This window comes from Nannobrachium achirus (assembly GCF_963921795.1).
Source record: "Nannobrachium achirus genome assembly, chromosome: 8".
Classification (NCBI taxonomy): domain Eukaryota; kingdom Metazoa; phylum Chordata; class Actinopteri; order Myctophiformes; family Myctophidae; genus Nannobrachium; species Nannobrachium achirus.
In genome coordinates this window covers 7,580,285-7,607,834 of record NC_137817.1, presented here as the reverse complement: position 1 = coordinate 7,607,834, position 27,550 = coordinate 7,580,285, and the positions used below count along the sequence as shown (strand labels likewise).

The following is a 27,550-nucleotide window of genomic DNA, read 5'->3' as shown; positions in this document are numbered from 1 at the left end:
ACCCTTACTCAACATTTTGAATTACAGACTTTACTTGAGGCAGAGAGAGTGCTTTTTAAATTGCAGTATTGATACTTGAGTAAAGAATGTGAGTAGGCCTACTTTTTCCACCACTGCGACTGCAAGAGACAGAAAAAATAAATACATACATTAAAAAAGCCCAACATCGCTTACAATAAGCCGACATGGCAACACTGCTGCCGTCCTAACGCCGTTGCCATAGCGACTACGCCAGCTTCGTCCCCGTCCCATGCAAAGACCAGACACGGAGGGACGCGAGGAGCAGCAGCAACAGATGGGACTGATCATCACGCTGCTTCAGGACCGACTAGAGTTCATATCAGCCGTTATTCTGCAGCCTTAACGGTATGCAAACATTCTATCAAGCATCAGCACCTGCATTTGACATCTATAGTAGCCTACCAGTTAAGGAACGTTGACTTTTTAGCGAAAGCTAAAGCTAAAATCCACTTCTGTGACCCAAAACTAGTCAAGCAGCTGCTCGCTATTGAGCCATATAAACTGTCCGTTAAAAACCGTTAAAACCCAGCGTCCCGCTCTTCCTCTGGTTACATTCATATCTGGTGGTTTTACATCATACTATACAATAGTAGTAGCTGTTTTCAGTGGTTGCATAGACATTTATCATGTTCTTTTCATGAAAACATTGCTCACCTAACCAATCAGAAAACGGGAACAAATTCATTGCGTGTCTGAATTCAACGCTGAGCCTGTTTGTCAATCACTCACTGCCTGTTTGCAACCCTGCGGTGCGTGTGTGCGCGTGCACGATCATTATAGAATGGGCACGTGCGTGCGCGGTAACGTGCGCATTGCTTTTAGGGTCCCAGTTTTAGGCAACAGTGTTTTGCGTCCCGGTTTCAGTGGCTGGAAATATGGTCACCCTAATCATACAGCACTGTGTGTGGTGTTAGCGTGCTTGCTAACGCCAAATGCTAAAGGCGCGTTGCAAACAAACTACGCAGTTACCTGGTTAGTTACGCTAGCTACGTATGTGTGCCAGCGTGTTTGGTTAGAAGGACTCTGTGGTTCTCAACCTGTGGGTCGGGACCCCCTCAGGGGGGGTCAGTTAGCTCTGGTCCATAGCGTTTTTAGAGGAGTCCTCTAACACTATGGACCAGAGCTAGGTTTGATTGATTGATTGAAGACTTTATTAGAAGTTTGCATAGGAAAAGGTACAGTTTCATGACGGTACAGTTCACTGGTACAAGGTCTACTAAAAGGAGATCCATGAAAAGACTAAGCTTATTTCCACAGGAAACCATTTAAGTATCTCATATAACATTGAATGACAGACGAATAGAACACAGTACTATGCAGTAGACCACCTACCCTCCCCTGCCCCTTCTTTGTATATACTTACTGTTTGTTTTGAATTACTGTTTTCCTTAATAAAAATAAAAATGAGAACAAAAAAAAAGGAAAACAGTAATTCAAAACAAACAGTAAGTATATACAAAGAAGGGGCAGGGGAGGGTAGGTGGTCCCCAAGTTATTTTGGGGGGTCCCCCAGATGATAACTTAATTTGCAACATTGTTTTCCCACTCAAAAGTAAACAAACAAACAAACACAAAGTGTGTGTATAGAGCAGGGTTATTCAACTAGAGTAGGCAGGGGGGGCACACTTGTAAAATCACTTGAAGTCGTGGTTTCCCTAAGACTGACAACAAATGAACAACATGTTCATGGTTAACTGTTTGTTGTGTGTTATATGTCCGATAGGACACACAGCGACATGTATGTCCAATATGGTAACTTATTAGGCAATTAGGGTCTGCTTCATACTGTATTCATGGATTGTGATGTTTTGTGTGCCCGTCCTTTATAGAGCACAGGCTTAGATTTTGATATGAACACAAGAGGAAATAGATATTTCAGTATGTTCTGCATGGGTCGTTGGCAGAAGCGTCTTTGCGGGAGGAGTATTTGAGTTAGGCTGGCAAGGTGAATGTTCGGATGAATGAAGGGGTTTTTGCTTTGAGCACCCGACTCCATCATTCACTCCAAACACATCTTGTGCTCGAAGTGAATGATGGAGAAGATGGAAGACACAAGGCTACCTTCAGAGCCATAAAGGTCCATTTGGTTCCAATTTCCAAGCCATCATTTGGCTGCATGCATTGGCCCCCCTGGAACACTTTCAAGGACCGTAAGGGGTCCACGGCCCAAATGTTGACAAGTTACCTGCTACCTCCCCATTCTTCAGAGGGGCAATAGGTTGACTTTCATTTAAAAAGGACATCAATATGGGGCTTCATAGGGCACTGTGTACTGATGACAAACTGTAGGGACACAGAACCTAACGGTGAACATAAATACACTGCAGAGCAGACAAAACCCAGCCGCCTCACATTAGAGACCAAATGTGTGGTGCTCACTGGTCACTAGTAGGCCTCTCACATTTATTACATAATAATCGTCTAATCACAATTATTTGACATAATGGCAATTATTTTGTCACCGTTTACATGGAAAATGTTCATATATTTTCAAATATTTTCAAAAATAATGGAAATGGCAGATCTACAAGCTCACAAGAGCTTTCAGATCGGCCATTTCCACTATCAATGTTCTTTAGTATAAATTTGTCAAATATGTCAGTCATTTCTTTGTATATTTAGGTTATGTATCATATCTGCCATATGCAACTTTAAAGCCTACAAGCCAATCAGAAATGTAATTGTCAACAACAAAAACACAGTTAAATCGTTAATCGCAATTATTTCAGTGACAATTAATCGTCATGTAAAATGGCAAAATCGTGAGAACCCTGTATACCTTTTGTTGGAGTTGGGAATGGATGACTGTCCAGGGTTCCTTGAAAGTCCATGCCGTCTCCCCTTCACCTACTGGTACAATCAGGGGCGTCACAAGGGGAAGAAAAGTGGGACTGAGTTACTAGGGCCCAAGGTGGAGGGGCCTTAATTATTTATTTTATAGTTTAGTTATTGACAAATAGCAGATATACAAGCTCACAGGTGCCGCACTGCGAGCTTGTAGATCTGCTCTTTTTGAAAAGTCGTAAAAAATGGGTGCAAAATCTTTGAATATTATGTATTGTTTAAGCGAACATTTGTAACTCAAATTTTGCTTCTGGGGGGGCTCCCTGGAACTAAATATTTTGAGATGGGTGTCCGTGGCCAAATACATATCATTTTGGGGGTCCTTCACATGAAAAAGTTTGAGCACCACTGACATAGAAACATTTATTCAAAGACTTGCACAAATGTTCACGTTTTTTCAAAGATAGCAGATCTACAAGCTCGCAGCGTGGCACTGAGTGCTGTGAGCTTGTATATCTGCCATTTTTCAATAGTTAAAGCACAAATAATGCATAATAATGATTTTTAATTGGTTGAATCTAGTGTTGCAATAGCCGCAAATTGCAACACTAGATTTTTTTATACTGTGAATCTAGGGTTGCAATACCTCCCAGAGGGATCCAATGCATCAAAACGTTTTTTTTGCTATCTGATTGTATTAAACGACTTCAAACTCACCAATATTGTGGCTCTATGGAAAGCTTGGAATTTACTCTTGCTATCTGCAAAGTGTTTGTTTCAGAAAAATCCACCGTAGAATTGTTATAATTTATTTTCTTTCAAGAAATCCGAGCAGACATGGTTTATTTTCTAAGTGTTGAACTTCGGAAGCGCTCGTCTTCTATTTACGCGGCGTCCCGCTGCCTCCTGCATTATGTGACATTTAGAACCAGGTGGTACACAGGACCGCTGAGTGACTTCCCACAAGCGCTTCCAAACTCCAGCACTTAGAAAAAATAATCACCTGTCTACGGTGGATTTTTATGAAACAAACACTTTGCAGATAGAAAGAGGATACTGCAAGCTTTCCATACAGCCCCAATATTGGTGAGTTTCATGCCGTTTAATACAATCAGATAGCAAAAAACTGTTTTGATGCATTGGCTGCCTATGGGAGGTATTGCAACCCTAGATTCATCCGAGTATAAAACAATCTAGTGTTGCAATTTGCGGCTAGTGTTGCAATACCTCCCCTAGGCAGCCAATGCATCAAAACAGTTTTTTGCTATATCTGATTGTATTAAATTACGTCAAACTCACCAATATTGGGGCTCTATGGAAAGCTTGAAGTATCCTCTTTCTACTGTATCTGCAAAGTGTTTGTTTCATAAACATGACATGTTATGAGTTACTTTCTATCAAGAAATTCTGTTCAGGTTATTTTTTCTAAGTGCTTGAGTTTGGAAGTGCTCGTGGGAAATCACTCACGGTCCAGTGTACCACCTGGTTCTAAATGTCACTAGCCGCAAATTGCAACACTAGATTTTTTTAATATGTTGAATCTAGTGTTGCAATACCTCCCATAAGCAGCCAATGCATCAAAACAGCTTTTTTGCTATCTATCTGATTGTATTAAACAACATCAAACTCACCAATATTGGGGCTGTATGGAAAGCTTGGAGTATCCTCTTTCTATCTGCAAAGTGTTTGTTTCATAAAAACCCAGCGTAGGCATATTATGAGTTATATCGGTCAATAAATCCGAGCAGACATGTTTTCTTTTCTAAGTGTTGAACTTCGGAAGCGCTCGTCTTCTATAACGCCATGTCCCGCTGCCTCCTGCATTAGGCTATCTGACATTTAGAACCATCTGGTACACAGGACCACTGAGTGACTTCCCATGAGCGCTTCCAAACTCCAGATAATCACCTGAACTGAATTTCTTGACAGAAAGTAGCTCATTGCATGTCTATGCTGGGTTTTTATGAAACAAACAGTTTGCAGATATAAAGAGGATACTCCAAGCTTTCCATAGAGCCTCAATATTGGTTGAGTTTGACGTTGTTTTATACAATCAGATGGCAAAACACTGTCTTGATGCATTGGCTGCCTATGGGAGTTATTGCAACTCTAGATTCAACAGATTAAACAAAGAAAAATCTAGTGTTGCAATTTGCGTCTACTGTAGACAGTGGTGTAAAATAACCAATTACATTTACTCAAGAACTGAAGTACAATTTTGAGGTACTCATCTTTTACTTTACTTACTTTACTTTACGCATTTCCAATTTGATATCTTGACTTTTTAATAATAGCAACCAAAATATAACTTTCAAAGAACTGGGGTTATAATGGGTTACCAATTCAAAACCACCTTTGCTATGAAAACAAATACATTCCTTTTTCAAAAAACAAAGTCAGTTCCTTATATAGTTCATGAGTCTAGATAGTGTTTGCCACAGGTTACCCGAATTCAAAGGCACATGGAAGGTTTTTGAATGGCAAACCTCTCCAAACAATTGAAGGCTCTAGTCTTAATTCTCCTCCCTGGACTTCACTGGCGTGGAGGTGGAATACTCGCAGAGAGCCTTGTCTGTACGTTACTGAGCTCCTACTCGAGCCACTTAAAACTTAAATAACTACAACATAAATAAGACGGGTAGGAAACATACTGTGCTGCTGTCGTGGTGTGGTGTGCTGCTGCTGCTGCCAGCAACACACTGAACTTCCCCTCAACCTGAATGAATCACACACCTGTAGCCATCAGACCTGAGTGGCTGATTGCCAGGTGTCAATCATCGTTGTCAATCGTTCCCTAGGTGATGGCCTGTTAATTACTCAATAATTGTCAATCAGGGTCAATTATGACTCAAACAGAAAATGGTTACATTTTCAGGTTCAGATATACATTTCATCCAGTCAGGAGAGAGAACTCACATAGGATTAAAGGAGTAGTTCACCGCCAAAAGGACTTTTTTTTCTATTGATTACTCATGCCATGGAGAGTACAGTTCAATAATATCTTTTGGTTTTTGTCACATTCCTAAGACAAAAATTGTATTCGAGTAAATTTACCCCCATTGATTCCGGATGGGGACCCGTTTCGAAACGGGTCCCCATCCGGAACGAATGGGGGTAAATGTATCGTTATCACATTTTTGTCATGAGTAATCAATAGAAAAAAAGTCATTTTGGGGGTGAACTACTCCTTTAACAAGTGACATTGGAAGTGATGAAACAAATAAATGACTAAACTGGAACCGGAAGCTAATACATTTTCATTGTAGTGTTCTCTGACTGGATAGAACCGGTATCCCGTCTTGGAAATGTAATATCTGTTTAGTGTTTACCAAAGAGCTGGAGAGACAGGGAGACCCTAGTTACTGCCCACACTATTGAGGCTAAAGAAATGTTAATTTCAGAATATAGAGTTTTATCTAAACAAGAAAATAAAAAAAAGGAACAAAATGGACTCTCATTTGCTTCAATTTGTGCACTCTCAAAGTTACAGACCAATGAGCATCAATCCATTTTGTTCCCAACTATGAATCATCAAGCTGGGGACCCCCTGAAACCTGAAAATGAGACCCTACAAATACCTTTTGTAGGACACTAGAGGTTCAGCGTCACCATCATATCCACTACCGTAGAGCAGTGGTTCCCAAGGTTTTTAGCCTGTGACCCAAAAGAGAAATGAGACGTTTGCCTGGGGAAAGAAATCTACAAGCTCAGGTCTACGAGCTTTGTAGATCGGCTATTTTCACTACTTTTTGAACATTTGTTTTCTAATTCATGGAATTTCTTTGATTTCTTTATGAAAATACACAAAAAAAAGAAAGTATTTGAATTTTATATGTGTATATATATATATACACACACACACACACACACACACACACACACACACACACACACACATACACTACATACCGGTAGATAGATATACATAGATAGATAGACAGATGCAACTTACCGTTTGCAGCTTTAAAAGGAACTTACGTTATACTCTCCAGGTTCCTCGGCATCACGACATTGAGCCTGAGCTGAAAGATGCCGCACGGTACGGACGACGTCCGCAAGAGCTTCGTCCTGGCCACGGCGGGAAACTTCTACGCGTTGAAGTCGTCGCCGTCGCTGGCCGACAGTCCGGAGCTCAACAACTTCCTGGACGACGCCAATGAATTTGTCCTGGCCGTCACCAAACATGACGCCGACCTGCGCCTCTCCAACAAGGTAACTTAACCCAGTGGTTTTCAACCTGTGGGTCGGAAGTCCGGGACCCCAAGGGGGGTCCCCAAATAATTTTGGGGGGTCCCCACAATGTGCAACATTGTGCAACTCAACAGTAAACAACCCAACATATAGTTTGAAGGGATATTCCACTTTAAAAAAAACCTTTGGTCATTTTATCGTCTAATCAGGCTTTTATGAACACCCTGAGCAGTTTTTAATTTGTTTGATTCAATAGATATTTGTAACTGTTATCAGGCCCTCCAGGCCCAGGGCCTCTCACCACACACACCCATTGTATCTTCAAACTCCATTTTAACCATGACAGGTTCACTGAGCAGGCCGTGTTTTTTCAATAACGTTTTTCATTTATTTTTAATAATTCTTTGGGAAAATGGAAAAAGTAAATATATTAACTCATTGATTGCCAAGGCCCGAGTTTCCCGAGTTATTACAGTAGTCCCAGGCTGCCACAGCCCGAGTTTCCCGAGTTGGAAGCCATTTTGAAAAAAAAAAAAAAAAAAAAAAATCAAAAATTTTTTTTATAAAGAAATTTCTAAAAATGCCTCAAATGTATTAGGCATGATCGCAATTGCGAAATTGCATGTTTAGCCCCATAACAAACACATCTTTCAAAATGTCAAAAATGGCTGTTTTGTCTGACTTTGAAGGCTTGTATCTCATGAATGCCTGAACGGATTTCCAAGCGGATTTTTTTGTTTGAAAGCTGTTAAAAAGTACTACACATATGGTGCATGATCTAGGCATGGCCGTGCACGATCCGTGCACTAAAAATTGATCCGTGCACTAGAAATGTAGGAAGGTGGCAGTGTTTGTTTTGTCTGACTTTGAAGGCTTCTATCTCATGAATGCCTGAACGGATTTCCAAGCGGATTTGTTTGTTTGAAAGCTGCTAAAAAGTACTACACATATGGTGCATATATGGTGCATGGGCGTGCACGATCCGTGCACTAAAAATTGATCCGTGCACTAGAAATTTAGGAACGTGGCATCCTGGTACTTGGCGGCCATCTTGAAAAGGGCATTCAATGAGTTAAAACATTATTCAAAATAAATGAAAAAGGTTATCAAAAAAACAGCCTGCTCACATATTAGGATGGTATTATGAGTCACCAGAAAGAATAATGGGTGTTTTTAATGAATCTATCATGGTTAAAATGGAGTTTGAAGTTACAATGGGTGTGTATGGGGAGAGGCCCTGGGCCTGGAGGGCCTGGTAACATTTCCATCAAATCTAAATATTGAGTGAATTAAAAACTGTTCAGGGTGTTCATAAAAGCCCGATTAGACGATAAAATGTCCAAAAGTTTTTTTAAAGTGAAATATCCCTTTAAGTGTATAGAGGGTGTCTGCACATTTCTAGGTCTTTTTAATACCTCTAAAATCATAAATTAAAAGTAACTTAATGTCGTCTATCCCAGTGTTTCTCAACCACTGTGCCTGGGGTGGGGACCTTTGGTGTGCCCCTGAGAAGGGTCAAGTGTGCCCCTTGAAACTGCTTGAAAGCCAGTATTGTATTTATCATTTTAAATATGATTTAAACTAGTGAAAACAGCCGATCTACAAGCACACAACGCCTCGCAGTGCGAGGCGTTGTGTGCTTGTAGATCTGCTGTTTTCACTACTGTTGTGCGGCAGCCTTGTATGATGAAGCAGGGCTTTACTTTGCGAAGAAACTTACACATTTGAAACTTGGAGATACAAGGTTTCTTCCCGACAGTGACGATATTTACACCTCCGTATTATGTTGGTGTGCCCATGGATTCTGGGGACATGAAAAGTGTGCCCATGCAGAAAAAAGGTTGAGAAACACTGGTCTATCCAATGAATACCAGTCACTTCACCAAAAATCTAACTCGCCAAATCAACTTGCTAGGACACCTAGCCAATGAGCAGGGTTGTCAACATTGGACTGTCAGTCCAGGTGAATCCAGGAGATTTATTTGTAGGCCTAGGGGGTGTGCGGAACTCCCCAACAGGGGTCTGGTGGTCCTCCCCCCAAAACTTCTTAACAGATATATATTTTCCTGTGTTCTGTTCAATTTTGTGCATGTTTGATACTTTTATCAGGCTTGCTTTACAAGCATGGGTACAATTTCAGCCTTAAAATGTCAAATGTAGGTGTACAAATTTGATGACTGAAGCAAAGTAAGACATCCTTAATAATGACTCATCATCTGTGGGTCCTCCCCCAGAAAATATTTAACATAGTAGATGTAATTGCCAATCATCCTGGCGAATCCAGGAGCATTGACAAGCCTGCCCAATGAGCCTGGACAATTTGGCGAGTTGGATTTTTGGCGAAGTGACCGGTTACCCTATCCAATCCATCTGTGACAGATTGAGGCGTCGGGGGACAGCAACGATGCGGTCCTGGTGTTCTTCAAGCTGCGGCCCACGGTCATCACAGAAGAAAACCTTCACCACAACCTGCTGGTCTCCTCCATGCTGGAGTCTCCCGTCAGCACCTTGTACCAGGCCGTCAGGCAGGTGTTTGCCCCAGTGCTTCTGAAGGTGAGCAACAGTCGTTTAGGGCAGGGGTCCTCAACCTGTGGGTCGGGACCCCCAGAGGGGTCCACAAATTATTTTGTGGGGTCCCCCAACTTAATGTACAACATTGTTTTCTCACTCAACAGTAAACAAACCAATATAAAGTTTAAGTGTGTTGAGGGTATCTGCACATTTCTAAAGTGAACAATTAAAGGACTTTTGAATACCTCTAAAATGACAAACTAAGCATTGGCCAAATTGTCAAATACTAGAGGCCGAAATTGAGAAAATAGCAGATCTACATGCTCACAACGCGTGAGCATGTAGATCTGCTATTTTCACAATATAACCGTGTCATACAAAATGTAATCCCTCAACTCTTAGTGTTCGTAAGGTCGGGGGGGGGGGGGGGGGGGGGGGTCCCAGTTAAAATATGATTATTTTGGGGGTCACAGCTTCTTTCATCCGAGGCACCCCTACATTATATTCATAATTTTCACTCCCAGCACCTCATATTTATAGCATATTTTAGCGATTATGTTGCAAGGAAAACGTTGAGATAATAGACATTTTGGTTAGAACTGACTGAAAATAACATTGTATTTCAAGTTTAAAATGATACTAAATATATAATATAAGTGTCCAAATGAATTCCAACTATTATCAAATTATCTCGCGGCACCCCTGGACTGCTGTCACGGCACCCCAGGGTGCCCCGTCACCCACTTTGAAAACCCCTGGTTTAGGGGTCTTCAACACCTAGTTGAGAGAGAGATGAAGCAGGGACCCCCACAACCTGTTCATAGATTCCATATAGTTTAATAAACTTGACAGCACAATCATCAGTGTATTTTGAATTCATGTCAATTTGTGTTTTCAGATATTTAACCACTTGAACCGTCAACACTTAATAAACTTGACCTTTCACTCTGTACTTAGTCAGCTCTTTTCCCCCCTCTACACCAAACCTCTTTGCCGAAAATAGCCGATCTACATGCCCCCAACCTGGGGGCATGCATGCAAATCAAAATCGTTAAAATCACTAAAATGATAGAAAGAAGTAAATGAAAACATTTGAAAACTCACCTTTTCTTTTTCTCTAATGACTATCTAAAATATGAACCCTTGTTGTAAAGAAACTAAGTTGTCCTCTAACAAAGAAAGCAACGTTGTCCTCTTCCTCCCAGGATGAGCGCTGGCGCTCTGTGTTTGACCCCAAGCTGGCAGGCCTGCTGAGCGAGCTGGAGCTGGGCCTGGGCTCCGTCGTTCGCCAGTCGCACACCTCCTCCAGGAGGGGGCGCCAAGAGGACGACGTGCTGGGTGAGTAATTACACGCACATCCATAATTGGTCGCTGTCGGGCTGTCTCCATTTTTTTTCTTTTCTTTTTTAAAGCCGAATTAGAATGGCTTGTTGGTAGATTAGCCGTGAAATTTCTATTATATTATGATCTGAACAGCATTCATTTTACAAGACCCATCTGCGCAATATCAGCGCAATATCATCCCCCCAACAACACCACGGCCCCCATTGTAATTCTCACCACAATCAACAGCGAAATGGCTCGATCTGCATTGGCTTAGAGTGCCGGTTTTGGCCGAGGCATCTTCTCCCCGTGCGTTTCGCGTGCGCGATCCGTTCACGTAAATGTGGGCGCATATAATCCAAGTATGACTGTACAGTCGATGTGAACATTTTCGCTAACTTAGCCCCTAGCACTCCAGCTATGCTAATGCTAACGTCTAAACCATAAATGGATGGGAGCTGGGAAGCTTTAGCAGGGAAAGGACCTGACGTCACTTCCGCTTCATGTCAGAGGAGCCATGCGCTATCGATGGACGAGCGGTGACTAGGGAAGGTTAGACGATCGCCGATTTTCGGATAAAAATCATTTATTTCGTTTTTAATGACCCAGTACGGTAAATTCCGGTCTGGCTGAGACTCCTTGCTCAGATGTCCGGTATATTTCGCAAGGCTGTCAAAGTGTTAAAGAATGCGAAAAAGAATTGTGATAAAATCGTGTATCGTGATACAGCTTGTGAAAATATTGTGATATTGTATTTTTCCATATCGCCCACCCCTATATTGAACACCCTTTAAATCTGTGTAAAGGTTTTACAAATATTGAACCAATGAAAAGTATAACAAATAAGCGCTTCTTCGACTAAATCTGGTGTTGCCAGATTCTGTGAGTGAAGTGACCAGCTCTATGAAAACAAGCCCAAAAAGAAGCGACCATTTTCACCACTTGAGCCCTATCAGCTATTCTCAAAAAGGAATCTTGAAAGTAAGACCAAATAAGCAAATACACTTCAAGAAACAAGCCCACACAAAAGCCATCAGCAGCTATGAATATTTAAGCGACTTTACAGGAAAACAAGCCCAAAAGTTGCTTATAATAAGTAGACCTGGCAACACTGGGGAGAGTTATGTCAAACAATGTTCTGTCAAACAACTAGTTGAATGCTAGTCAGTTGCAGTATTTTGGAGTTGGTAAGAATCTATTGGAGTGTTATATACATATATTTAAAAAGAATAATTTCTGTGAAAAACGCTAGTGATAGACCGCTTTGGACCAGGGAATATTATAGCTTTACACTTGCAAATGTATAATGCATAATGCAAAATGCCATCACATCCATATTAAGTAACGTGCATACTGTGTTGTTTAGGTATCCTGACCCCTACGGATGAGTTCCAGTACTGGTCAGATGTGTGCGCGTCTGAGGAGAAGAGCAGTGTGAGAGAGAGGGCAGCATTCTTCTGCAGTCTCTTCAAACCCATAGAAAAGGTCAGTGTGTATTTCAGGGGTCTTCAACGTTTTCAGGCCAAGGACCCCTTAGTTGAGAGAAAGATGAAGCAGGGACCCCCACAACCTTTTCAAAGATTCCATATAGTTTCATCGTTTGACAGCACAATCATCAGTGTATTTTGGATTCATGTCAATTTGGGTTTTTAGATATTTAATCACTGTCAATACTGAATAAACGTGACCTTTCACTCTATACTAGTCTGCTCTTTTTCCCCTCTAGACTAAACCTCTTTGACAAAAATAGCCGATCTACAAGCTCACAACGCCTCACGCTGCGAGGCGTTGTGAGCTTGTAGATATGCTATTTTTGGGACTGCATTAATTTCAAAAAGGAGAAAAAAAGATTTCTATCACACAAAGATTTGGAGGACCCCCTGTAGTAACTCTGAGGATCCCCTACGGGTCCCGGACCCCCTGTTGAAGACCCCTGCCCTAGTGTGTGTGTGTGTGTGTGTGTGGTGTTTCAGGAGTACGGTGGTCTGGACGGCCTGTCTCTGTCTGATGCTGTGGATCTGGTGGAGCAGAGCAGAGACGTTCTGGATGACGTGTGGAGACAGACGGACCAGGAGCCCTACCCAGAGGCACGCATGCTCAGACTCATGGATGTCATCGGTGAGTAGGCCTGTCACAATCAGTAGCGCTTTTGGAGGCCGGACGCGACCGGACGCCGTGTGGTCAATAAATTCCCACACGGACGCACGGACGGCACCGAATGGTTCCGTCCGTGCGCAATTATTTGAGTGATAATTAATCGTCATGTGAAATGTCATAATCGTGACAGCCCTAGTCATCGGTGAGCACATGAACACCACCAACCCCAACATGAAACCCAGCCCGTCCGACTTTCTTTTTTGCTCAAGTGGCAACATCCTTCCGTCTTCATTTGTCCATTTAACCCATTTAGGCCTAGCATTATTTAATGCTCTAACGATTGAAAAATAGCAGAGCTTGTAGATCTGCTATTTTAGAAAAATTGAGATTTTTGAATACTGTATCTTTTTAAAAGTGAACATTTATAACTCAAATATTTGCTTCTGGGTGGTCCCTGGTGTCAGCCCATGTGTTAATTAGAATGTACACATGTAAACAAACGGTTTGCTCATGATTCGTTTATTGTCTTCAAACTGCTAGTAAATGCTTATAAATGTTTTATAACGTAGTCACTATTATCAACTGGTCCGAAATGATGATAGGCCCAGTGGGCCGCAGGGACTACTACGAGCAATACATGATTATAACTGTGTGTGTGTGTGCGCGTGCGTGCGTGTGTGTTTTTGTTGACCCCAGACACAGAGAGGTTCTGATTTTGGAGGTGGGTTGTGTTTTCGACCTGTACATGGACCAGGCTTTCCAAGACAAGCACTCTAAGTACCAACCGTTGCTTGAAATCATAACAGATCTTGGGTATAGGTGTCGTTTCTCTATACTCATATTTGGAAGCCTGGGTCATGTACATAAATTGACCACGAGTGGTCTGGCAATCGCCAGCATGACAAAGAGCAAGGCCAAACAGCTGTCAAAATATTGCTCTGTTTCAGCAGTTATGGGCAATTTGTCTGTGTGGAGAAGAAGGTGCTATGTATATCCATGAAGTGTCCATGAAATATCAAACCCGTTAATATTTGTTTCCCTGTAAATTAATTGTAATTTGTGGATTAAAATAAAGAATTAAAAGGTGTGTGTGTGTGTGTGTGTGTGTGTGTGTGTGTGTGTGTGTGTGTGTGTGTGTGTGTGTGTGTGTGTGTGTGTGTGTGTGTGTGTGTGTGTGTGTGTGTGTGTGTGTGTGTGTGTGTTCTGAATGTGTGCGTGTGCGTGTCAGGTGACACTTTGGGCAGGTATGTGCAGAGGAAGCTGAGTGGTGTTAAAGTTTTGGAGGAGCCATTTGTCTCGGTGAGGGAGAACCTGAAAGTGGGCGGCGTCATCTGTGAGCAGTGGGTGGCGGCCTGTGAACACCTGACGAAACAGGTACCGACACATTTAACCACAGCATTCACTTAATATCAGGGACGTGCTGGCCATTGGGAAAAGCGGGACAACTCCCGAACGGCCGGTTCATTAGGAAAAAAATAAAATAAAATGTCGGCCTTCGTTCCATTTTGGGGGCTGGGCGGCCAACAAAGTAAATCGTCACCGTCAGACAGAAACCTTGTATCTCCAAGTTTCAAATGTATAAATTTTTTCGCAAAGCAAAGCCCTGCTTCACCATACAAGGCCGTTGCACAAAAGTAGTGAAAACCGCTGATCTACAAGCACACAACGCCTCGCGGTGCGAGGCGTTGTGTGCTTGTAGATCGGCGGTTTTCACTAGTTCACTAAATCATTTTTGGACATACAAGGTTTCCACCCGACAACGACAAAATACAACTCATGTACAATAATTGGCCCACTGGCTTGTCACTTGATCTGAAATGGCAAATCTTTGAGTAGCAGCAGCGCTATAGAGAGAGATCTCTCTCTATAGTGCAATGAGGGCCTCTCCAACTCTTTTTCCCAGGCTGAATCATGGGCCCAGCACGTCCCTGGTTAATATGCCGTTGTTTCAATCTTTCCGCCGACAGACAAACGAACCAATAGAACCTGTCGCTGATCTGTACTTTCCTCAGGTGTGGAAGAGACACGCCCCTCATCCTTGGAAGGGGGAGGAGCACCGCCCACAAACCCTGCACTGTCTAGCACAGAGACTGGACGAGGTGAGACTTGGGCCTTGAAATCTAAGGTGCTGGCCACACAGAGCTGGATATTTCTGAAGCTAGACATTTCTTTGTGCGGTTGGGGCTTGCAGCCACACGAAACTTAGCCTCGTGTAGCCAGGCTTTACTCATCTGTGAAGAGATAAGCCTGGTGACAATATAAGGCAGAAAGTGTTCAACTTCCGCCGTGTGAGCTTCCCCGGTTTTCCCCTAACGTAACTTCCGTTAAACGCAACACTTCCGCTAGAAATCTTGGAACCAACCGGAAGGCATTGTCAACAGGCTGCACAAAGCTGGATATTTCGGCCGCGAAACTGGATATTTCTGAAACCGGATAAATAAGTGAAGACATTGAAAAATATCCGATTCACTGGATCCGTGTAGGCATGGAACACGGATATCTCTGAAGACTTTACTTTGTGTGTGCTTGTCCCCCTAGTGGAGGTCTGGGGACTCTAGACTCTAGACCTTTAGACCTAGATATGTTTGTTGTGTGGACCTAGATATTTTTCTATGTGGATATCTGGAAAAACCGGGATATATGAAATATCCAGCTCCGTCTGGCCTAGGCCCTTTGGGAAACTCTGCCCTAAGAAGGGGTCTTCAACAGGGCGTCCTGAGTCCCCTAGCACAGTGGTTCTCAACCTGTGGGTCGGGATCCCCAGGCAGGACCCCAAATTATTTTGGGGGGTCCCCAGATGATTAACTCGATGTGCAATATTGTTTTCTCACTCAAAAGTAAACAAACCAACATAAAGTTTAAGTGTATAGAGGTCCACAGCATAAGTAGTTAACATAACGTCACAATTGTTTTAACCACTTTAACCATTTACTTATTTAACTATTCAAAAACAGCAGATCTACGAGCTCACAGCGAGCTGGTATTCCATTTTTAGAATGTTTGGAAACATTTGAAACTATTCTTTTTTTCCCCCCCTCTTCTTACACTAATCTTATCTTCTGGGGGTCTTCCCATATATGGAGATACCTGTCTGTAAAAAAGCGTACATTTCCAGACAGACATACAGACGGCCGGCCGGGTCGGAGACATGATGTGCCGTTTCTCATACTAAACTGTGACCTTGGGTCGCAAACAATTTGGGGGTCCTTGACTCACTGATTGTGTCTGAGTTCCTTGTCTCTGTGTGTGTGTGTGTGTGTGTGTGTGTGTGTGTGTGTGTGTGTGTGTGTGTGTGTGTGTGTGTGTGTGTGTGTGTGTGTGTGTGTGTGTGTGTGTGTGTGTGTGTGTGTGTGTGTGTGTGTGTGTGTGTGTGCATCAGGTGCTGACTCTCCGTACCGTCCACGAGAAGCTCCTGCGTCTGCTCCCAGCGGGCAAGCAGCAGGCCCTGACCCCCGGCCGTGTGTTTGAGCCCTTCTCTGGACTCAACCCGTTGCACTACAACCCTTACACTGAGGTAGCACGCAGAGTGTGTGTGTGTGTGTGTGTGGGTGTGGGTGTGGGTGTGGGTGTCAGTGGTGGAAAAAGCAGACCTGCCAATAGGCATTTTCCGTACAAACTATGCAAGTCTAGGTCTCGGTACGCAGGTACGAAGTGCACAGGAGTTTAGCTGAGTAGAGCTAAGCTGGTGAAAGAGCCTGCCTACATTTCTCAAAGTGTTCTCAGGGTTCGTTGGGTGGGGGGGTCCTTGAAATGAAAAAAAGAAAAAAGAAGAGAACCACTGATATAATAATAATAAAAAATAAAAAATAATAATTGTTAAAGTGCAGCTTCAAGTTATTAAAATAATGATGTAATTAGAACAGTAAGAGTGTAAAAACAGTTGTGATGAATTTAGTGGTATTGGATAGACATCCAGACTGGCATACTGGCTAATACTGATATATCTTTGTGTGTGTGTGTGTGTGTGTGTGTGTGTGTGTGTGTGTGTGTGTGTGTGTGTGTGTGTGTGTGCGCGTGTGTGTGTGTGTGTTTTGTAGCCTCTGTGGAAGGCGGCAGTCGCCCAGTTTGAGCGCTCCATTGCGCCGTCGGAGCGGGAAGTAGCTCAGAGACTGAAGAGCTACATTCCTGACGTACAAGACAACCCACAACAGGTAGTGAAACACTCACTCACTCACTCACACACACACACACACACACACACACACACACACACACACACACAGTCTGTGGCTCTAAAACCACTCCACTTCAGCTTGGTTTGTCTCTTTGTAAGAAAATTAGTTCTATGAAACACTGCAAGTAGCCCAGTAGTTCTAGCTAAGAGAAGTGTGGCGAAATAACGTTTATCTGGAAAGATGGAAGGATGGAAGGAATACAGTCAGACAAGTACTACAGTCTGGTTGCCCTATGAGGGCACACTAATAATAATAATATGAATAATTTGATTATAATCATTTTTCTGTAATTTTCTACACTCTGCCCTAAAACGTGAATGCCCTCACAAGTATAGTAATACAACCGTGCGTGTGTGCGTGTGTGTGTGTGTGTGTGTGTGTGTGTGTGTGTGTGTGTGTGTGTGTGTGTGTGTGTGTGTGTGTGTGTGTGTGTGTGTGTGCGTGTCCCAGCTCCTGCAGGTGTTCCAGAAGCATAAGGAGTTGATCCGACGGCCCACGGTGAGCAAGGAGTTGCAGTCAGAGAGAGAGACGCTGCTGGCCAGACTGCTGGACTACAACAAGGGTAAACTACACTCACAGAACATTACACCAGTCGTCTACAAAGTTTATTTTTTCAGACCAAAGACCCCCCTTAGCTGAGACGGAGATGAAGCAGGGACTACATGTGGTATAAGGGCTAGTCCCAGTTGGGCGGTGTCCCAGTTGGGTGAACAGACTGTAAAGCAAGCGATCTTCATCCCATTCATGCGTTTATCGTGGGCTTGCCCAGGCCTTACGGCCTGGGCATAAATATAACGATTGCATTCACCACGGCTTCGTAACTCGCACGGCGCTCCGCCGGCCACGCGGCCCTGGCCCGCTCTTCGCGGGCACTCGCGCCTGCGGCGCTCGGGCGCGAAGAGCAGGACCAAGGTCCGCTAGCCTTCGCGCCGCTTGCAATGTCGTGGACAATAATTACAGTCTGTTCGCCCAACTGTGACACCGCCCAACTGGGATTTTCCCGTGGTATAAAACGTTGTTGCAGATTAAACTTCTTCATAGATTGTGCACTACATTCACCCATAAGCTGATGGCAGTGGAAACCATGCAAGGCACCAACCTGCTCACCGGAGCAACTAGGGTTCAGAGTCTTGCTGAAGGACTCTTCAACACTAACTGTGGGGGAGCCTGGATTTGAACTGGGAACCCTTCGGGAACCCTCTGTGTTCTAATGGCGGTTTACCCTACCCCTGAGCCAATGCCGCCTATATCGGTTGTTCTCAAACTTTGTCATGTGAAAGATCCCCAAAATGATATGTATTTGGCCGCGGACCCCCATGTCATATTATTTTGATCCAGGGACCCCCAGAAGCAAATATTTGAGTTAAAAATGTTCACTCTGAATTTGGGTCTTGCCTTAAAGGAGTAGTTCACCCCCAAAATGACTTTTTTTTCCTATTGATTAGTCACGCTATGAGAGTAGAGTTCAATAATATTTTTTGGTTTTTGTCACATTCCTAAGACAAAAATTTGATTCGAGTAAATTTACCCCCATTGATTCCGGATGGGGGTAAATTTATTGTTATCACATTTTTGTCTTGGGAATGCGACAAAAAACTAAAAATATTATTGAACTCAAGTCTCCATGGCGTGACTAATCAATAGGAAAAAAAAGTCATTTTGGGGGTGAAGTACTCCTTTAAGCTACTGTATATACACGCTTCTCAGATACTTCAGATGCTGTAGAGTCATGGATGCCATGTGTCCATGGTTGACCTTTGACCCTGTGTCCATCCCTCATGACCTCAGGACTGAGGAGTGACTTTGAGAGTCGTTGCCACGGCGCCCCAGGAGACAAGTCTGGCCCTCTGATTGGCCGGAACCTTCCGGAGGTCGTCAACAACATCGTCTGGGTCCGACAGTTCATACACAAGGCAGGTGTTTTTGTTTGTGCACGTGTTTGCACGCTAGGGATGGGATAATATGAAAATGTCATATCACGATTATTGTGACAAAAGAAATCACGATTTACGATATTATCGCATTAATTGCCAAAACATAGCAGATCTACAACGCATTGCGACGCAGGTGTTGTGAGCTTGTAGATCGGCTATTTTTTGGCAAAGAGATCTGGTAGAGAGTGAAAAAAAAGACTGTATCAAGTACGTATATTATAAGTATGTTGCGAGGCGTTGTGAGCATGTAGATCAGCTATTTTCACTCGTTGCCATGCTGTGAGCATGTAGATCTGCCATTTTTGTAATAGTTAAAGTGGTGAAAATCTAATGTAACAAAGATGGCGTTCCCGGTCGTTAACCACTTAAACGTATACTAAACGTGTGTGTTGATTGTGTGTATTATTTGTCTCCATGTTTTAGGTGGAGGACTCCAACCGCATCGCGGAGGCGCTGCTCTCGGACCTGTCGGGGTTCCGGGGTTTCCTGCGTTTCTGTGACGACCTGCTGGAGCTGCTCAGAGCCTACGAGCAGGAGCACTTTGAGGACTGGTCCAGAGACACGCTGTCCGGCCTGGCCGACCCCAAGTCTGGAGTCAGGTGTGAAACAGTGGCGTGTGATAAATAGGATCTTTAAATCTTATACAGGGTTCCCACAGTCATGAAATTCCTGGAAATATTTTTAAATTAGAAAAATATTTTTCCAGTACTGGAAAGGTTTTGGAATTGATCGAAGGTCCTGGAAAAAATTGCTAGGTATTGTTTTGGGTTATTGATGTTGTTAACTCATTTACTTCCACCATAAATCGACTTTGAGGTTGTGGATTCCCTGCCGCGATTTTCTTATCTTTTGACGTGGGCGTGTGAGTGTCCATCGTGCACAAACCGCATGCACGCCACGGTGCGTTCGCAGCGTGCACGCTTTATTTTTGCTACACTGCCTGTCTTTGGGCATTGCACACAGGAGTAAGCGACTCGTTATTGCGCTATATAGTCCTGGAAATTTAGTTAAATATTCTGGAAAGGTTTGGAAAGGTTTTGGAAATTCATTGGTAAAAATGTGTGGGAACCCTGCTTATAATTAAGAGCTCTGAGTTATTTTGAAAAGTAAAAGACGTGAAGCCAAATATGAGGAGAGAAAACGGAGTACAATAAGTCTGTTTATTAATGAGATTGCAATCTGCCCGATACAAAATAAGAACATTATAATGGTGTGTATTGATGACCCCCGCTCTATAGCCATGATTACGGTCAGAATATAGAGCTTACAGGACAAGTGACACTGGTGCGCTGGAGCCTCATGTCATGGGACGATATGAATATCACAATTATTTTGACCAAAGAAATCACAATTTACGATATTATTGCGATAATCAAAATATCCCCAACATCCATTATCACTTACAATGTTTGTATAAGAAGGGGATGTGTCTGATAAGATGAATATCAAATATCTAAATACAGAATCATTCAAGCCACTTAAAAACTGTCCGGGGTGCTCCCTAAAGCGATAAAATTACCCAAATATTTTGGAAAGTGAAATATCCCTTTAAACAAAAAAAGTCAACTTAACTGTTGCAGTGCTGGAGCAGAATGAGTCTTGCCTTAAAAATGTCCGTGTTAAAGATAGCTCAGTGTCCTGCTGCCCTCGCTGTAGTTTCTGTGCTGAGAACCCCAGGGAAACACCTGGCGCTGTGGCTTAGTTGGTTAAAGCGCCTGTCTAGTAAACAGGAGATCCTGAGTTAAAATCTCAGCAGTGCCTTTTCTCTTAAGGCAGGTCTTAACCGCACCGAATCTCCCACGAATCGTCGTCTGAAAGCGTTCTTGCCGACAGGCCGCCGACAGGAAGCCATCGGGAGCTTGTCGGCAAGAGGCGCTTGCCGTCGATAGGGCTGGCGGAACCCGTCGATGGAAAACTGAGCATGTTGGTGCCTGCGGTCAGTGAGCTCTTGAGCTATTGAGCTCTATTACATTAGCTATTTTCTAAAAGAATGTTGAAAGCAAGGCCAAATAAGCAACTACACCTCAGAAACAAGCCCAAACAAAAGCAACCCACAGCTAGCAACATTATAGGAAAACAGGATCAAAGTCGCTTATAACGATCAGACCTGGCAACACTGCCATAAAGTAACTACAGTCGGCGTCGGCTGAAAAAAGAAAAGTGCTTTTTTTTTGCAGTTCTTTTCAGTTCTTTGCAGTCTGCGTACAGTCAAAAGGAGTCTCCTGTAGGCTGTTTGGTGTGGAGACACCTTTACACCCGCAAATGGAGATAAGGTTTAATCTGAAACCACATTCCTGGTGCTCCATTTCACACTCTGTAACCAGAGAGGTCACATGTGGCGCTGTGGCTTAGTTGGTTAAAGCGCCTGTCTAGTAAACAGGAGATCCTGAGTTCGAATCTCAGCAGTGCCTTTTCTCTCACACCTGCAAATGTAGATGAGCTAATCGTGACGAGCGTAATGAATGTTGTGACGTGTTGTGAGCTTGTAGATCGGTTATTTTTTGGCAAAGAGATTTGGTAGAGAGTGAAAAAAATACGGTAACAAGTACGCATATTTTAAGTAGGTTTTACTAATAGAGGGTTAAATGGTACCGGATATGCAGCCTGGCAAATAAAAGGTGGATTGATCCCAGTGCATGACGGAGGACGATATCACGATAAATGAAATCTCCACGATACGATTATCGCGAGTGTTTTTTTTAATCACGATAAACGATAACATCGCTAATCGTCCCCTCCCCTCTCTGATCGTCTCTCCAGCCTCCAGGCCAGTAACCGCGTGATGGACCTGGACCACACGGACGGCCGGCTGAAGATCCAGTACTCGGACAGACTGGTCAGTCTGCTCAGGGAGGTCAGGCAGCTCTCGGCCCTGGGCTTCCCCGTCCCGGCCAAGATCCAGCAGGCCGCCAACACTGCCGACAAGTTCTACAGACAGGCTATCGTTCTGAAACAGGTGAGAGAACACACCACGCTATGCCATACACACATGCTATGGGGGCCCCTAGTGAAAAGTGTACATAAAACATCACAGTAATTTCAACCACTTTAAACCTTTAATACCTGGAACACATCCGTGTCACTCTAGATTTTAACCTAACCCACATTTCTTTATGCTTTAACTATTAAAAATAGCAGATATACTAGCTTGTAGATCTGGTATTTTTGAAAAATCCTGAACGTTTGTGCAAATCTTTGAATGTATATGTTTTCAAAGCGAACATTTGTAACGCAAATCTTTCTTTCTCTTGGTCCCTGGAACAACATATTTTGAGATGGGGGTCCGTGGTCAAATACACACAATTCTAGGTGTCCTTGACCACATTTGACCACCACTGACATAGAAACATACGTTTTCTTTTCTCCAGAAAACCGCAAGGATTTAGAAGACAATTTGTAGAATCAGGTCCTCGGGTCCTGATTTCGTCACTGTCTGGCCAAAACCTCTTAACTCTAATTTTTTAGTTTTTAGATTTTTTGGCATATAGGGCTAGAACAACGGACTCACTCGCTAGCTTTCGTCGTGGACTGAAGACTCACCTTTTCAGACTCCACCTAAACCCTTAGCACTACAGAAAAATCAGTGACCATACATGAAGCTAGTTAGCATTAGTTTTTTGTCTTTAGGTTTTTAGAACTTTGATTTTACTGTGTTTTTTCTAGATAGATAACCATTTGCATTTGTTATATTGTTGATGATGTTCTGACATATTATCTTGTTCATTATTGTGATGTTATTTGCTTATTGTAAGTCGCTTTGGATTAAAAGCGTCTGCTAAATGCCTAAACTGTAAACTGTAAACTGGCTACATATATCAGGGCTAGGAGTGTTGGTTAAAATAATAGTGAAGCAATGAAAAGTAGTAAAAAGCTCTTCGGTCAAAACCTCCTAACTCCACTTGAGCTAATTTGAATATTTTGAAGTTAGGAGGTTTCGGCCCGACAGCAGAGATTTGATACTTTGGCTGTACAAAACATCTACAGGCTCACAGTGCCTCACTAGTATTTGTGTGGTTTCTATTGCAGGTGGCTCATTTCTACAACACCATCGACCAGCAGATGATTCCCTCTCAGCGACCCATGATGCTGGGCCTCGCTCTGTCCTTTGAACAGGTCATCAAGGTACAACACCGCCTACTCTGTAGCCCTGTTTAGCTGAAATTCACTACTAGTAAAACCAAAGCTGTGCCAGGATTGACGTTTGGCTTTGAATTGCTATAAACGTCTAATATCGCAAACAGTGTAGAAGTTCACGTTTAGCCTGTATGACGGAAAATGTTCATCGACTGCCTTTTTTTTTTCACAGATGAAAACTAAATAAAATCAAAGCTATGATGACTGAAACTGAGACTAAATATACTGTACATTTCATCGACAAACAAAAACTAGACTAAAATGTTAGGGCGGTTCCAGTGGAGAAGAGACCCAGCTACCCAAAATAGCACAAGATTGGCTATTTTCAGCAGTGTCAAATCGGCCGTTTCAACGTCATCAAGGCCCATCAAAAAAAAAAAAAATCACACTCGTGTGAACTGAGCGGTGGTGTGTGTGTGTGTGTGTGTGTGTGTGTGTGTGTGTGTGTGTGTGTGTGTGTGTGTGTGTGTGTGTGTGTGTGTGTGTGTGTGTGTGTGTGTGTGTGTGTGTGTGTGTGTGTGTGTGTGTGTGTGTGTGTGTGTGTGTGTGTGTGTGTGTGTGCAACAGCGCCCCTCCCTTAACACATCGGGTGCCCACGTGGTGTCTACAAGCCAATCTCTTTGATGTCGCTGGAGGCCCACGACGCGTTTGACGCGTTGTACAGTAAACTATACTGTACTGTAGCTACTGCACTTGGCTGCCGCGGTGATGAAACAAACTCCATTTCCCAACATGCAGCGCGCAATTACGTCACCCGGACGTGCTGTGTGGCTCGTTGACTTCCTGTTTACCGGCTGCACAAAAGTGATGTTTTCTCCTAATCTAGCTTTTAAATCACTTTCATTTCAAAACGGCAGCCTCTTCTACCTGCCGTAACACAAACACTGTGGCTTAGAAATGATAAAAAACGGTCCTGACTGAAAGAAAAGATTTTCGCGAAATGAACAGGACATACTCCGATTACATTTACTCGGATTACTTTTCTCGCCAGTACTCTCGCCGGTAGGTAGAATGACGCGTTGCCATGGGCACCAGCAACACACACACGTCATACATCCGGGCACTCGATGTGTTAACATGTGTGGTCAGAAAAGGTTACTGCAGGCTACAGACAGACAGACAGACACGGAGACAGACAGACAGACAGACCCACACACACGGCCACGTATAGGAGCGTTGTGACCACCGCTCAGAAATGTTGACAAAATCAACTGTATATTCAGTCGACTAAAATCTTATGATATTTGGTCGACTAAAACTATACTAAAAGTAAAATATTTCAGGTGACTAAAACTAGAACCAAAGTTTATTCAAAAGACTATGACTAAGACTTACGTAAATCAAAAAGCGCTGTCAAAATCAACACTGGCCCTTACGGTACCCCCCTGTTGCAGAACCCTCGGTCCCAGTCCAAGGAGTCTGGTGGGAAGGTGCAGATCACGTGGGACAACCCCAAGGAGCTGGAGGCGTACATCGGCAAGCTGCAGTCAGCGGCCGAGAAACTGTCCACCGAGAACAGGAAGCTACGCAAGTGGCACACCGACTTCATCGAGAAGGTAACCATCACACCGTGTCGCAGAGGTTATCGCCACGCAGGCTTGTCAGATATTACTTATTTTAAGATTAACACATTTTTGAAGAGGTCAAGCTAGCAATAGATAGTTCAGAGGCGTCTTCCATAAATATTCCAGTGGTTATCTCTTTTTTGGCTGCAGTACCCCCTTACACTGATTTCTGAAGCCAAGTACCCCTTTTCAAAGTCCAAGTTCAATATGTTCAAAATAAAACGGCATAATGGCAAATAACTGCTTTCAGTTGTACTAGTCAAGTTATTGATGTAATTTGGTTTAACAATTTACAGATGAGCAGGTTCACACAAAGACAGTGAAATACATATTGCCATTTTCTAGTTTTTCCACACGTACCCCCTGCAGTACCCCTGCGTACCCCTAGGAATTTGAGAAACACTCTTCTAATACATTCTAATACATTCAAATTCTATTCTAAACATTCCAATACCTTTTTTTTTGTTATCAAACTAAACATTCCAATACCTAAACATCATCATTACAATTTCAGTCATGAGATTTTATTTAGCTTTATTCCATGGATTATTGTCATAATTCTCTCTTATGGAAGAGGTAGAGGGACACTAATGGATAAAACACTATACAACTTATAAAACATCTGCTAAATGCCTAAATTGTAAATTGCACATATATATCTCTGTATGGTCCATGACTATTTCTTAAAGGGAAATTCCACTGATAATATGACAACTTTTGTACAAATAGTAAAGACACCCAGAGTGGAATTTCCCTATACTGTACATAATGCAGGGGGCTCTTATTTTAATAACCTGGTGTGTGAGTCCATGTTTTATAATTCCCCAAGGTTTTTTAAATTTTCTAAATTGAAAGTTGGCTTCTGTGTGTGTGTGCGTGTGCGTGTGCGTGCGTGCGCGTGCGTGCGCATGCGCGTCCGTGTGTGCACGTGACAGGTTGTGACTCTCATGAACGTGGATCTGTTGAGACACCAGCAGCGATGGAAGGATGGTCTTCAAGATCTACGCACCGGCTTTGCTACTCTGGAGGCCCAGGTGCAGTATTCAGACACACCAACCATCAATAAACAAAAACTATTTCTTATTGGATGTTTTTTATATGGCTTAAAATGCCTTAGCAGATGCTGTCTTACTCTTGCTTTACCATTAGCTTGCCACCTCTTTTTGAAGTGTTTACCTAGGAAAACGAATGTGTGCGTGTGTGTGTCTGCGTTTGTATTATTACTACACTCATGAGGGCCAAATGTATTGTAGAATACTGTGTATGCATATGCATACATGCATGCGTGCATTCATGCATACATATACAGTACATGCATACATACATACCTTATGTATCACACCGAAAATAGCAAATATATAAGCTCGCAACTAGGGATGGGACAATAAGCAATATTAGCGTTTATCGTGATAAAAGATAATCGTATCGTGGATATTAAATTTATCGTGATAACGTCCTCCGTCATGCACTGGGATCAATTCACCTTTTGTTTGCCAAGTACCACTTAAACCCGCTGGAATTGGTAAAAGATACTTACTCGCAAAATGTGTGTGTGTGTGTGTGTGTGTGTGTGTGTGTGTGTGTGTGTGTGTGTGTGTGTGTGCACGCGTGCAGGGTTTCAGGTCCAGTGACATGTGTGCATGGCGTCAGCATTGGAACCACCAGCTGTACAAGGCTCTGGAGCACCAGTACCAGACCGGACTGGAGGCTCTCAATAAGAACCTGCCCGAAATCCATGTGGACCTGACCTTCAAGTGAGTGTCCCTGTCCCCCTTCTGACAAGGTCACGGTCAATGTTCACTTCATACTCTGTTAGGAGTCATTTGTCTTGGAGACTTAAAAGCTGCAGTATAAAAAAATAAAAAATAAAAAACACAGATGTCGGTAACATACCGAATGGCACCCTCATTGACCTAACTTTCTGTTCCCCTACATGCACCACATGGATTCAATTCATTTTTTTCAATTCAAAGGGCTTTATTGGCATGAGAAAACATACGTTTGCATTGCCAAAGCAGAAGTGTACACAATATAATCGGAATTTTGTGTAATGGAAAATGTTGATATTTTTATGTGGTGTGGTGTGGTGTGGTGTAGTGTGGTGCTAAAGCTGCAGTCGGAAAGGGGCTCGGTGTGGTATCAAGTACTGAAAATAGCCGACCTCTAAGCTCACAATGCGTCGCAGCGTGACGCGTTGTGAGCTTGGAGGTCTGCTATTTTCAATATTTTCACCAAAAGGCCCCTTTTAGACATTTCAGCCCCTGCCTCTCTTAACATTCTCTGCACGTCCCCGTAGGCAGGGGAGGCTGCAGTTCCGCCCGCCATTCGAGGAGGTGCGAGCGCGCTACTTCCGGGAGATGAAGCGCTTCATCGCCATCCCCAACCAGTTCCGGGGGGTCAGTGCCCAGGGGGAGGAGCTCATCTTCGGCGTCATGATCGACAGGAACGCCTCCGGCTTCCTCACCATCTTCAGCAAGGCCGAGGATCTCTTCGGCCGCATGCTGGCCGTACAGGACAAGTTCAAGGTGATCATTAGAATGTGGTCGCAATAAGCTGCAGTACCACCTTTGGCCTGAACTGCGACACCCCCCCAAAAATCTTTTTGAAAACATTTTTTTTTTGAAAAAAAAAAAAGTGTTTGAAAAAAAAAAAGTTTTTGAAAAAAACCAAAAATGTTTTCTTCAAAAACGGCCGTCAATGACGTCAGCGACGGCAGCAAATCTGGACAGCCTATTTTGAGAACTTGTGGGATGCTTTTAACCTCCGCCTTCCCAAAACCAGAGAAAGACACAACGGTCAGAAATGGGACTTTATG

General features: G+C 43.2%; 1 protein-coding gene across 1 annotated transcript in view; it reads left to right on the top strand.

Moving 5' to 3' along the window:
• The first annotated feature begins 270 nt into the window (after positions 1-270).
• dync2h1 (dynein cytoplasmic 2 heavy chain 1) overlaps positions 271-27,550 on the top strand; it is a 557,731-nt gene continuing 530,451 nt past the window's right edge. Inside the window, 19 exon segments of the mRNA XM_080731168.1 lie at positions 271-366; positions 6,798-7,017; positions 9,376-9,549; positions 10,713-10,845; positions 12,197-12,315; positions 12,804-12,948; positions 14,156-14,301; positions 14,940-15,026; positions 16,307-16,441; positions 16,965-17,078; positions 17,553-17,664; positions 18,891-19,015; positions 19,460-19,635; positions 21,797-21,992; positions 23,063-23,158; positions 24,565-24,726; positions 25,671-25,769; positions 26,350-26,489; positions 27,032-27,260. Of these exon segments, the coding sequence (XP_080587294.1) occupies positions 6,835-7,017; positions 9,376-9,549; positions 10,713-10,845; positions 12,197-12,315; positions 12,804-12,948; positions 14,156-14,301; positions 14,940-15,026; positions 16,307-16,441; positions 16,965-17,078; positions 17,553-17,664; positions 18,891-19,015; positions 19,460-19,635; positions 21,797-21,992; positions 23,063-23,158; positions 24,565-24,726; positions 25,671-25,769; positions 26,350-26,489; positions 27,032-27,260 (2,571 nt within the window). The 5' untranslated portion in view covers positions 271-366; positions 6,798-6,834.